The sequence below is a fragment of the Lutra lutra genome, chromosome 9, assembly GCF_902655055.1.
Source record: "Lutra lutra chromosome 9, mLutLut1.2, whole genome shotgun sequence".
NCBI classification, from domain to species: domain Eukaryota; kingdom Metazoa; phylum Chordata; class Mammalia; order Carnivora; family Mustelidae; genus Lutra; species Lutra lutra.
Window position 1 is genome coordinate 123619050 of NC_062286.1, and position 12325 is coordinate 123631374.

Below are 12325 nucleotides of genomic sequence, written 5' to 3' on the forward strand. Positions count from 1 at the left end.
GCTCATTGAGTGTGACCAAGTCCTTTTAATCTCCATGAACCAAAGTTTTTTTCTCCCATAAAACAAGGAATTTAGGCTAGAGATTGACTGAAGTCTCCTCTGGCTTTAAGATTATGATCCAGTAATTTGAGCATGGCCAGTGTACTATCTCTCTGTAAACAGGTAGACTTCTTCACGTAAGTCAGAGTAATTTAGAAAATATAGAAATTATAAAAAGTGGCATTTATTTCATTTTCCCTTGTATTCATGTATAAACCCTATTTTCTATACTTCAGCTATTAGTGAAAATAAGATAAAACAAGGAAGGATCAGTGCCATGCAGAATTAAAACTAAGTAGAAAGCATGGTGTTTTCCTATACATTATTCAACAGGTACTTTGTATTGGGCTCTGAGTACGAATGTGAATTTGTCCTTAAGAAGCTCCCCATGTTAATAGTGGAGGCAGATTAACTATAGTTCAACTAAATGGTACCACAAAAATGAACAAACAGGCTCTGAGTTTGTGTACAGAGGGGGGATGCTTAAGCCAGTGAATTTAGAGTACTCTTAGAGCTGGCCCATATAAAGATATTTTAAAGATGAGTGAAGATTTCTTGGCAGAGAGGTTATCATGTATTGAGCCCTATATTTATTATTATGGAAATAAAGGGGATATTTGGAAAATGAAAGCATCCCGGTAAATTTGATCCCCCCCCCCCCCCCCCCCCGCCCCGTGGATTTGCTCTACTTAAATTAAGGAGAGTTAACATTGACTGAATATGTCTTACACTGTTAGGTGTTTTACATGTTAACTCATTTAAAGAACCTTTGAAGACCTCATTTTACAACTAAGTTTAGATGACAGCTAGGCCTGACGAAATGGCAAAGTTAGGATTCCCAATCACCTCTACTTATCTTCAAGGCTCTTGATCTTTCCAGGGTATGCCATTTCTTACAAGGAATGCAGAATTTTCGTCACAGCTTTAAAAACGCATAAATTCTGAAGCCTCTCCCTTCCAGTTAAGGGCCTACCCATAAAACGTTTCCTCTTTTTGGGGTTAGTGGAATTTTCTCTAGCTCCTTGATTGGAAGAACCATCTGAGCAGCTTCCTAAAATGCAGGTTCCCAGGCCACACCCCTGGAGATTCTGACTCAGGATTGGATCCAGGCTTAGAATCTGTTTTTAATAAGCAACTGGAATCCTAAAAGCAGTCAGACTGCAGGAAACACTGGGTTAGTGCCCTAGCCTAACTGATCTACCCATTTCTTAGACTCTTATTCCAACCCCCCCTCCCCGATTTCCATACCACTTACCAATGTTTTATTCACCGGTGATAATAAATACTACTGTTTCTTGAGCATTTATTCATTTACTATTCAACGTCACCCCCACCTTGGACAGACGCTGCACTAAGAGGCCGAAACTGCAGTACCTGGGCATACAGTGGGCTCCCAACAATTATTTATTGGAGGCAGCCGCTCTTAATATGGAGAAGACTGAAAGAGAAACGGTCAAGCTGGTGCAGCTTGTAACATAATCAGTATTTAGCAGTTCATTTGGGATGTATCATCTCCGCGTGGCCGCCAACCTGCCCAGGCCACGCTGCTGGAAAGACCACCTCCAACCCTCACACACCACACTAAAAAAGCCTGAGAGGGGCACCTGGGTGGCTCAGTGGGTTAAAGCCTCTGCCTTCGGCTCAGATCATGATCCCAGGGTCCTGGGATCGAGCCCCGCATCGGGCTCTCTGCTCAGCAGGGAGCCTGCCTCCCTTCCTCTCTCTGCCTGCCTCTCTGCCTACTTGTGATCTGTCAAATAAATAAATAAAATCTTTAAAAAAAAAAAAAAAAGCCTGAGAACCGCTCCCTTTTCCCCAATATGGCGGGGCCGGTCACGTGGGTCAGCGGGCCGGGTGGAGCGCTCCTGGAAACCTGCCGTAGGTTACGTGAATGGGGGGGGCGGTGGAGACCACGGGGGCGTGGCCGTAACTCCGCCGGAACCGCCGGGGCCGAGACTCCCCGCGGGCCACGCCCCCCGGCCCCTCCGTGGGGGTTCACGCGCAACGGAGGGGTGGAGTCAACCTCGTGACCTTTCACCCCAGCATGGCTGCGCCCGTGGGACCGGTGAAGTTCTGGCGACCCGGTAAGGCCCTTGGAGAAACGCTGGGCAGATGCGGCGGCCTGACTTTGGTCTTGGCCCCGCAGCCGGCGCCCTGGAGCCTGAGGACCTGCTCGCAGGCCTGACCTCGGCGGGCTGGCCACCGGCGCCTCAGAGCTGGTAGGCTCTGCGGCTCGGGCGCCCACCGTGGTCCCGAAAGATTCGGGCGTCCGCCCCCAGCCTGGGCTGAAACTCTCTGTGTGACCTTGTTCGAGTCTCAGCTTCCCCGAGCCTCGTTTTCCTCACGCGTGATGCCTGTCTTGCCCAACGCTGGGGAAGCGCTGGAGCGCCCACGCGTGTCCTGTTACCGCCCGGGGCTGCGCTGTGGCCGGGAGAGCCGTGCTGCTCAGGGCATAGAAGCTCAAGTGTGGAGTCGGGTTACCTGGGTTCGACTTCTCGGCTGTTCCCTATAGTAGCAGAGTTCCTTTGAGCAAGTCACTTAATTTTTCTGAGTCCTAGCCTCCTCCTGTGAAATGGGTAGAGTAATAACTGTCCTGTGGGCTTGAATGACGAGCACGGTGCCATGTCTGACCCAGAGTAAGTGCTCATAGAAAAGGGAAAGTGCCTTATTTTGTTTTAGGGTAATTCTTGCCCATCTTGAGTGCCTACCAGAAAGTGACCGCCCTCCTTCGTATTGGCTGTCACCCACTTTCCCTCTCTCAGGCAAACAGGAATGTGTCACAAAATGCTTTGCCTGATGAGTTTTCGTTTCCTTATTAATCAGGATTTTATTGACTGTGTACTTGCCAGATCCTGCTAGATGCCTTCCTCTCCTTCCATCAGTTTTTTGTGAAAAACAAAAGCTTCTTATCAGTTAATCAGCTTGCCTTTTTCCACCACTTGCACCTCTGCAGGTGTGGGTGTGCAAAGTATATTGCAACAAAAATGAAATGAGATGGAGAAGGTAATACAGGGAAAGCTTTTAAAGGGTATTTTAGAGTGGTGCCCTGAGATGTTAACCATGCATATATGTGGTGTGGGAGATAAGACCAAGCAAGGGATATTAATTCTTTTTAAAAATCTGTAGTTTGTCCCTTAGTGACAATTTTATTCAGTATTTCAAATCATTAGCCAGTTATCCGTCCTGAATTTTATTTTCAGCCAGAACTAAGATTGCATTAGGTAATGAGATACCTTCTATTTTATTTACTCAAGCCTTTAATAACAGGCCAAAGCGTTAAGTATAATAAAGGCGTGAATGAATTGTCGCAAATCAGAACAGAATACTATTTTGGCTAAAGAACATGGGGTTGCTGGAAGAGTTCTGTTCTGTTTTTTTGTTCCTTTGTTGAGGGTATTACGTACTGAACGCCCAACTGAGTGATCAGGAGGCAAATACAGATGACCAGACCGCTGCTCTGCTCTCAAGATTTATTCTCTCTCTCTCTCTCTCAAGTTAGGATGTGAAGTTAGATATCCTTTAGAAGAGGTATTAAAGTGAGGCAGAAGGAAGTGGTGGTAAGGGAGATAAGTTCTATGAGTCAGACTGTAAAGCTATCCTTGACTGCCACTTGCTAACCTGCTGACTTGGCAAACTCACTTAAGTGCGCAGAGTCTCAGTGACTTTATCTGTAAATTGGGCATAACAGCACCTACCCAAAGGATTGTTTTGAGGATTAAATGAGAATGCATGTAAAGCTCTTAGTACTAGATACATGGTAACTATTTTAATTACATAGAGGCATAGAAGAGAGGGAAAGATTCAATGTGTGGATAAGAAATACTTCATAAAGATGGTGATATTTTTGAGGTGAACAGTGAAACACAAATAAGGTTTGTTCCTTGGAAAGGTAGGAGTATGGAGCTCTGGGCAGAGGGTGCAGCATGACCAAGGCAAAGTGGGATGTGTGCATGCCTCAGGAATGTCCAAAAAACCAAAGTAATTGAGTAGCGAGATGGTGTTGAGTGATAGGATATATTTTGGGGTAAAGCAAGAGATAACGCTGTTCTGTTTCTAGTTCATTATTTTTAAAAAATGCTGTTTGTGACCCCTCTACATTCATTCCATAACCCACTAATGAGGCATCACTCAAATTGAAAAACTGAATTGAAAAAATTGAAAGGTGAGGGAATGCTCTGTGGGGGTGGTTGGGGGCTGCTTTTTCCAGCCTTGTTTTGTAGATGGAGAAATGAAGGCATGTGTGCTTTGCAGGATTATGAACTTGTTACTCCCTTACGTATAGAGAATGCTCCTGAGGGAAGGGCAACCATAGGTCATCAGAATGGACTGTGGGATGTACATAGAGGGGAGGCAGTCCTCACTTGCTGAATGAAGTCTTTTGTGAGGAGGAGACATACTCCTTATTGATTGACAGTAGCTCTTGTAAAACATCTCATGACAGAATATACTGAGGAGGACTTGGCTGTAGGGGAGAGCCAGGGAGGGGTAGTGAAGACCCTTGGGTCGATTAAACCCTGGTGTGGGAGCAAGGAAGAGACCTTGCAGGAGCGATGCTAACATGGCTTTAAGACAGCCTGGAAAAGTTTAAAATGTGTTTTAAAAAGGAGGGAATTTGCGACAAAAGCAGTGGATGAGGATGAGGTATTCTTTGCAGTAGTTTTCTTGGGAAAGGGTTATAAGAAATTATTTAGATGTGGCAATAATAAGGGAAGAAAGGAAACCTGCCTCTTTGAGCACAGGCTTTGTTCCAGGTCTTGTTCTATCTTTTATCTTGTTGAAAGGAAGGTCAGCGTTTTGGCAAAAACAATACAGCAGTGCCCCACTTACACGATTTTTGGCACTCTTGGACCTCTGGAACACAACTGTGTTCCTAGAAATAAATGGAGAAGGGATTAGAGATCTGTGACAGTGACTCTAAACTTAGCTCAAGGGGGTTTACAGACCATGAGCATTTTCTATCCCGATACATTACATTCAGGTGTATTTTTCAGGAGAGGGAGTCCATAGCCTTTATTAGATTGTTGAGGGGATTTGGGACCTGCAAAAAATGTAAAAATCAGTTACTGGGACAAAGGTGCTTCTCATAAAGCCCCTGTACTTTCACATGGCATCAGACTCTGAGTTCAGAAGTCCTGGGAGATGATGGTTTTGGATAATCACCCCTGTAGTGCCCCCATGTTTGATCTTCCAGGAAGGGTTTTTATGATTCACAGAGGCATTACACCCCAGTGCTCAAAACTCTAGCCTTTGAAAATAGCTTCCTGTGTCGCATTGAATTCCAAACCCTGTGTCACTTACTACTCTGAGTTCTGTCCAAGGGGTACACACACAAATCAGCACGAAAAGTTCTGGAAACTGACCATAAAAATTGAACCCATGTTCCTCTTAAGGCATTTTCCTTCAAAGGCTAAAATCCATGGTACCTTTAAGAGTTTTACATGATGGGATATGGCCATTTTTCACCATCCTGAGCACCAGTTTGTCATTGTTCTTACCAAGCAGCCATCGTGGAAAGCTGTCATTTAATCTGCTCAGCACAGCGGTTTTTTTGGAATGGCACTTCACGCCCAACCACTCCAGGTCTGTGGTTCAAAATGGGGGCAGCTGTCTCCTGCATCCCATTCCACTGGCCATGGTTGGTTGCATCAGGCTGGGTAGTGGACCTGCACTGGGGGAAGAGGACCCTTCCCCGGACTCCAGACCCCACATACTAGGGACTCCCAGCCCCCCTTGCTGAGTCTTTTACTTTCTCCTTAGCATGTGTTCTGAGAGGAGGAGTAAAAGAAGCAAGTAAGCTGCTCGAGGATAGGGCCTAGCATCGGGAGTGTCCCTGTGGTATCTCTTGCATTTCAGTCCTTGTGGAGTGAGTGAGTGGATGGCCCGGAGTTGTGAGCCTGAGCGGCCTTGATTCCAGCTCCGACCCCGAAGCCAAGTTGAGGGATCTAAAGGAGCTGGTGGAGCGGCGCTGAGATGAGAGAAGGAGCCAGCCCCGCAGCATTTGCATGCCTGGTTCCTCTTGTCCCTCGTCCTTGCCGCCCCACCTGCAGCAGCAGCCCTCTTCCTGCGCCTCAGCCAGTTCCCACTGGGTTTCTGCCGCTTGTATGGGTAGTAATTGGTAGTAACCGGAAAACATTGTCTTCTGGAATACAGTTATGTGTGGCCAATTTGGAGCCCAGTAGGACTCTCCTCTCGGTTCTTGATGCTTCAGTGAAGCTTTTTAGGGAAGATTTTTGTATTCTCTCAGTTCTTCCAAGATGCTCTCCTGAAGTTAAAGTTGAGTATCTTCTAGTGGTTTGAGGTCAAATGCCTTGCTTGTGTTGTATCTTTGCCTTTGAATTTGTAATGTCTGCACATTTTCCTGTCCATTGGTTGCATCAGAGAATCTGAGAAAAGCATTTCTCTTACAGGTACCGAGGGACCAGGTGTCAGCATCTCTGAGGAGAGACAGAGTCTAGCTGAAAACTCTGTAACAACTGTTGTCTACAATCCCTACGCTGCCCTTTCTGTCGAGCAGCAGAGGCAGAAGCTGCCCGTGTTCAAGGTACACCGAATAAGCATGCGCAGTTGGTTGACCCGAAGCAGTGTGCGGTGGCCTCAGACTTCAGACTTGGTACCAAAGTGAATCATGTCCTCTTACTCTTAGCGATTCTGTAGGACACAGTGAGCTCAGAGCCGCCCTTATCTGAGAGGATGAAGCTCAGAATATGTGTGTGTTACTTAACCATATAAATCTTGAAAGTCCTTAATTTTTTTTTTTTGTTAGATATTGTTACAAAATGAAAAACTCGAAGAGATGGAACGACATTCTTTTTCCCCTTCTTTGCTTTCAATTATGGACAGATTCAGCCATATAGAAGAGTAGAGAAAACAGAACAATGAACTGCTGTGCCTCCAGCTTCAACAGATTACTAGCTTATGGCCAATGTTAGCTTTCTTTTTAAAGGCGAATTTCTTTAAACAAGACTCTTTGGATATATGAGGAGGTTTCTGTGGAAGAAGTTAACTCCCACTGACACAGTGACGGGACTTGGGTGGATATTATGTACTGTGTGCACATCCAGCACTTGATTTTATTGGTCTCACGAAATGGACGTATGTTCATTTCACAAGAGACCAAAGCATAAACTAGAATTCAGAATTCGTTTGTTTATAGCCATAGTTCTCCAGTGCAGACACACATGGTCCATGGGCTCGCTTTCTCCCTATTGCCAAGACCACATGGGAAGCCAGATTGTAATCAGGAAGGGAACTGTAGACCAAGAGCCATTTAGATAGAGCTGAAGGATGTTTCTTTCATATAGCCCCCGAGGAAGGGTGATGCGCTCTTGAAGCCTCACGTGATGCCCCTGGAATGACACCAGTAGGTGTGGCCACCAGCACCCATGGCTCGCCGTCTCCTTTTCCTGGACAGTGCTGGGGGAAAGCTCCTAAGTTCTCACACTAAGAGTGTCCCTTTGTCTAGATGGTGTTAATCATTCCTCTTCTCTTAATATGGGCTTTCTCCAAATTGATTTGAAACAGAATCCTTCTTAACTTAGCCAAGTCACCTAGATTAGAGTTTTATGTGGCCCTGAACATTTTAGTCACTCACTGACCTTTCTGGGTTTCTCTCTCAGTTGATTAACTGCATTCAGTATATGTGAAGGTAAACCAGTTTGCCCCTCGGAGATAAGATTATAGGTTCACTGTTGCTGCCTCACTGTTGAGGGACGTAGTTTGAGCTCTGGTGAAGTATCAGGACTCTGGAGCTAGACTTTAGAGCCCAAACCCAAACTTCCTTGTTTTTGTGCTTTCTCACAGCACAAAACACCATCTGAGCTTCTGTGTTGGTATCTGTAATATGGGACTAATAGCACCTCCCTCACAGGATCGTTATGAGGCCCAGATGAGACAATCCACACAGAGCATTTAGCAACGTCTCTGACATATTATGAGTGTTCAAGTACACAGATAATTATTGTTTACCAAGTATTTAATTTTGACCTTTTCTTGAGTGTTCTTCATCCTCCAACTGAACTTACAAGAAACTATAAATAAAACAAATGAAAAAGCAATCAAGGTTTAACATATTGATGAAATTAAAATCGTACGGGTTATTGGTAAAAAGCAAAACAGAAGTTAAGCATAGTTAGGTTCTCATGAGATGTTAAAGATAAATCTAGAAGATGAAAAGGGTAAAAGGGACCCATTCACCAACCCCTCCCCCATTAAAACTAAAAGTAGCTTTAAAAACAGAAATTGGAACTATAAGGGGCAATAAATATAAAGTTACTCCCTTTCCCCTGCTGCCATTACAAGGCGGCCTTCTCGACCGCCTTCTATAGGGTGGTGTTCTTGCTGGGGCCGGATCACTGCTATGCGAGGTGGTCCTCTCACTCCCTTACACGCCACCTCCCGGAAGCTCTGTCCCCTCCTCCGCACCAGCCCTTGTGCATTTCTCTCCTTTCGCCCGTGGGTGCTGCTGTCACTTTTGCAGTCTCCAGACTGGAAATCTTGTCATGTCTCTCTCGAATGTCACATGTTGGACCTTCTCCATGTGGAGCCCATCTTACCTAGTATGTGAAGTGTGAGTTACGGCCTTCAGTTTTCTCCGGCTCGGTCTCATCCGGTACGGCACTGACAGCCCAGGGAAGGTCCAGACTCTAGCTCTGCTAGGGAAGCCGGGACTGTCTGTCTTGTAACTCATTTCCCAACCACACCGCGAGCCTTTTGTGGGCTCTTGATGATGACCCTGGAATAGAGTTTGTATAGTTTGCTTGTTTCCATCTTTTTCCTTTTTCTTATGTTATTTCCCTTTCCTGGAATGCCTTGTCTGTTTCTGTCTGTATTCAGATTGTCTTTCAAGTTTTCCTTGACCATCCACCATCCATCCATCTATCCATCCACCCACCCACTGGTTGGATCTACCATTCACAAAGTACCTGCAAAGATCCCAAACCTTTTGCCTTCCCCTACCCAAAATGAAAGCAAGCCCCAAGTCCAGGCAACTGACAAAAAATGTTTAGACTAATCAAGAGAAACCACCTGTAACAGGATCTGCTGTGCAGGGTTGATAAATGCAGATTCCTGGGCCCCACCCTACTCCTACTGAGTCAGAAACCCTCGGAGTAGGGCTAGGAATCTTCATTTTTAACAAATATCCTAAGAGGATTTCACACTAAAATGTGAGAGCTATATATTTGGACCCCAGATAATGCCAAATTCAAAAACCCCAAGCAGCCAGTACTTCAGTGAGGCAGTTAGGCAGCGTGTTCACTCTCCCAGTCCAACTGCGTTGTCGGGGCCCAGTCAGATGGGCCGAGCAGTAAGGGTGGGGGTCTCGGCAGGGTTCGTGGCCTTCCAGACCAGGTATTTACGGAATACCTTCATGACTTTCCAGGCTGTCAGGTGTGTCTCTCAGCACACGTGGGTACAAAAACACACTCAGAGGCTAAGTAGAGAGGATGTTGGAATCATCTCTTCCGTTTTCTGCTCACAGTGAATGGGTAAAGAAAGGCTCAGTTGAAATACAGGTGTAGCTTTATTACGAACTTGGATTTAGAGGTAGAGGTGAAAGCATATTCTTTTTGTCTTTTTTTCCCCCTCAGTTAATAAATGAAAGAATTTGTAACTAGATAGTATATAACTTGGAGGAAATGTAAAGCTCTCCTTCACACCCTTGCTCCCTGGCCACTCCCTTCTGCTGCTGGAGAGGGTACAATGACCAGTTTTTTGTTTTGTATTATTTCCTGCCAGGATAGCTTGTAGATAGCATGTATGTATCCTTTCTTTAAAAACAAAAACAGTAGAGTATTATTTATACTGTTTTGCACCTTGAGTTGCTCCCGTAACATATCTTGTTGGCCATTCCTTATCAGTGCAAATAAACATTTGTTCTTTTTTAAAATTTATTTATTTTTATTTATTTTTAAAGATTTTTATTTATTTATTTGACAGAGATCACAAGTAGGCAGAGAGGCAGGCAGAGGGGTGGGGAAGCAGGCTCCCTGCTGAGCGGAGAGTCCATGTAGGGCTCGATCCTAGGACCCTGAGATCATGACCTGAGCTGAAGGCAGAGGCTTAATCCACTAAGCCACCCAGGCGCCCCTCTTTTTTTTTTTTTTTTTAAATTCAGTTAATTAACATATGGTGTATTACTAGCTTCAGAGGTAGAGTTCAGTGATTCATCAGTCTTATATAACACCCAGTGCTCATTATATCACATGCCGTCCTTAATGTCCATCACCCAGTTACCCCATCCGCCTGCACCCCTCCCCTCCAGCAACCCTCATTTTGTTTCCAATAGGCATTTGTTCTTTTTAGCACCCAAGGATATTCCATTGTTGGAGTGTTTCATAACTAATTTAACCCTGTTGAACATTTAGACTGAATTTTTGGCTATTATAAAAAACACTTCAGTGAGTATGCTTGTATATATACCTCTTCTTTCATATGTAGTGTTAGTATGTGTAGTATAACTTCTTGTAAGTGAAAAATCTTGAGTTAAAGGGTATCTGCATTGCATACTTTGTTAAGTTACTGCTCTCAGTTGTACTTGTTTCAGCTTATATGGTCACCAGCACTGCAAACTGGGAATCTATTTTGATAGTTCTTTTTAAGATTTACTTTCCTTTGGCAAACAGCTCAAACAACTCATTTAAACATTTATAATGTTTAAATATCTTTGTTTAGGTCTTTTAAGAAAATGTATGGCCCTTTACAATGTATGTTTCTATTTTTCAGCTTAGGAATCATATATTATACTTGGTAGAAAACTATCAGACAGTGGTGATTGTTGGAGAGACGGGATGTGGGAAAAGCACACAGATCCCACAGGTGAGTATATGCTCATATGTGTCTTTGCACTTATATTTGGATGGAAGGGTTTTTTTTTTTTTTTTGCTTTTTTTTTTTTTTTTTTGACAGAGATCACAACTAGGTGGAGAGGGAGGCAGAGAGAGAGGGGGGAAAGCAGGCTCCTCACTGAGCAGAGAGCCCGACATGGGGCTCGATCCCAGGACCCCGGGATCACAATCTGAGCCAAAGGCAGAGGCTTTAACCCACTGAGCCACCCAGGCGCCCTGGATGGAAGGGGTTTATAATTTGAGAACTCTACTATAATTTGCTTTTTAAAGATCTTCTGTCAGAATATATTCAACCCAACTAGATACTTTTTATTCGGCTTTTGGCTCTTGTGATTGATGACCATCGAAGTAACAGTTGTCTTTGATTTATTATAATTCCAAAATAATGATTGAATAGCCATACTCTGAAAGAACAGTGAGGACTCCCTCAAAGAGGTATAATGCCTGGTTTTTGTCCTCAACTAGTTACAGTTGAAGAGGAGGGTGAAATGAATGAATACTGCTCTAGTTGTAAATAAAAATAGACTACCAAAGAATTTCATGATGCTGTGGAAGGCAGCCCCCGTTACGAGGCAAGCCGCTGTCTAGTGTGGACAGAAGTGGACAGGAGGATCGGGAAAGGCTTTGTAAAAGAAATGATATTTGAAGTAGACTTTGAATGACCAGTGGGAGCTGGAAGATGTTTTTATCCAGGAAATACTGTGGCAGAGATACTGGGTTGTGAGAAGTGTCTGGGACTCAGGAAGAGTGGAAAGACAGCCTTGACTTGGAGGGTGAAGAATGAGACGTCAGTGGTCAAGGATGAGAGTCACTGCAGGCTGTTCTTCCCTTTTTAATATAGATTTTTATAGAACTATAAAACTTATATCACAAAGTACTTACATCCTAATTGTACAGCTTGATACACTTTCACAAGTGAATACACACGTGTAACCAGCACCCAGATCAAGAAGCAGAAGAGAACATTACCAGAGCCCCAGAAGTCCTCTGTGTCCCCTTCTGGTCTCCTGCCTTCTCTTCCTGCTTCCTGGGGAACACACAAGGATATCTCTCATTCTGGCTTCTAACCCCACGGATTAGTTCTGTTTTTCAACTTACAGAAGAGATAATACAGCTTCTTTTGCCCAAACCAATAATGGATTTAGGCTGTGGCCCAGACGTAGCTATTTCTTAAAAGGTCCCTGGGTGATCTCCATGGGCAGCTAGGGACAGGTAAGTGGAAGGGAGCAGACAGCAGGAGAGAAAGGACAACAGCACACGGTGGCCTCTAGGCAAAAGAAGCTGTATTATTTCATAAAGGTTTATTTCTTCGTCCTACTCTGTGGTCTTCTTGGGTTGATGACACAGGATGGGAGATGACCCAAGATGGGGCCTGGGAGTCTTGGGGTACATGGCAGGATTAAGAGATGGCTTAGGTTTTAGAACTTGTGACTGGAAGTGGC

At 44.6% G+C, this 12325-nt stretch overlaps 1 protein-coding gene across 1 annotated transcript in view; it reads left to right on the forward strand.

Annotated features, from left to right (window-relative positions):
- Window positions 1–2023: 2023 nt before the first annotated feature.
- DHX35 (DEAH-box helicase 35) overlaps window positions 2024–12325 on the forward strand; it is a 64515-nt gene continuing 54213 nt past the window's right edge. The window contains exons 1-3 of the mRNA XM_047745693.1: window positions 2024–2123; window positions 6447–6580; window positions 10762–10854. Of these exons, the coding sequence (XP_047601649.1) occupies window positions 2084–2123; window positions 6447–6580; window positions 10762–10854 (267 nt within the window). The 5' untranslated portion in view covers window positions 2024–2083. The remainder of the gene's footprint in view (window positions 2124–6446; window positions 6581–10761; window positions 10855–12325) is intronic.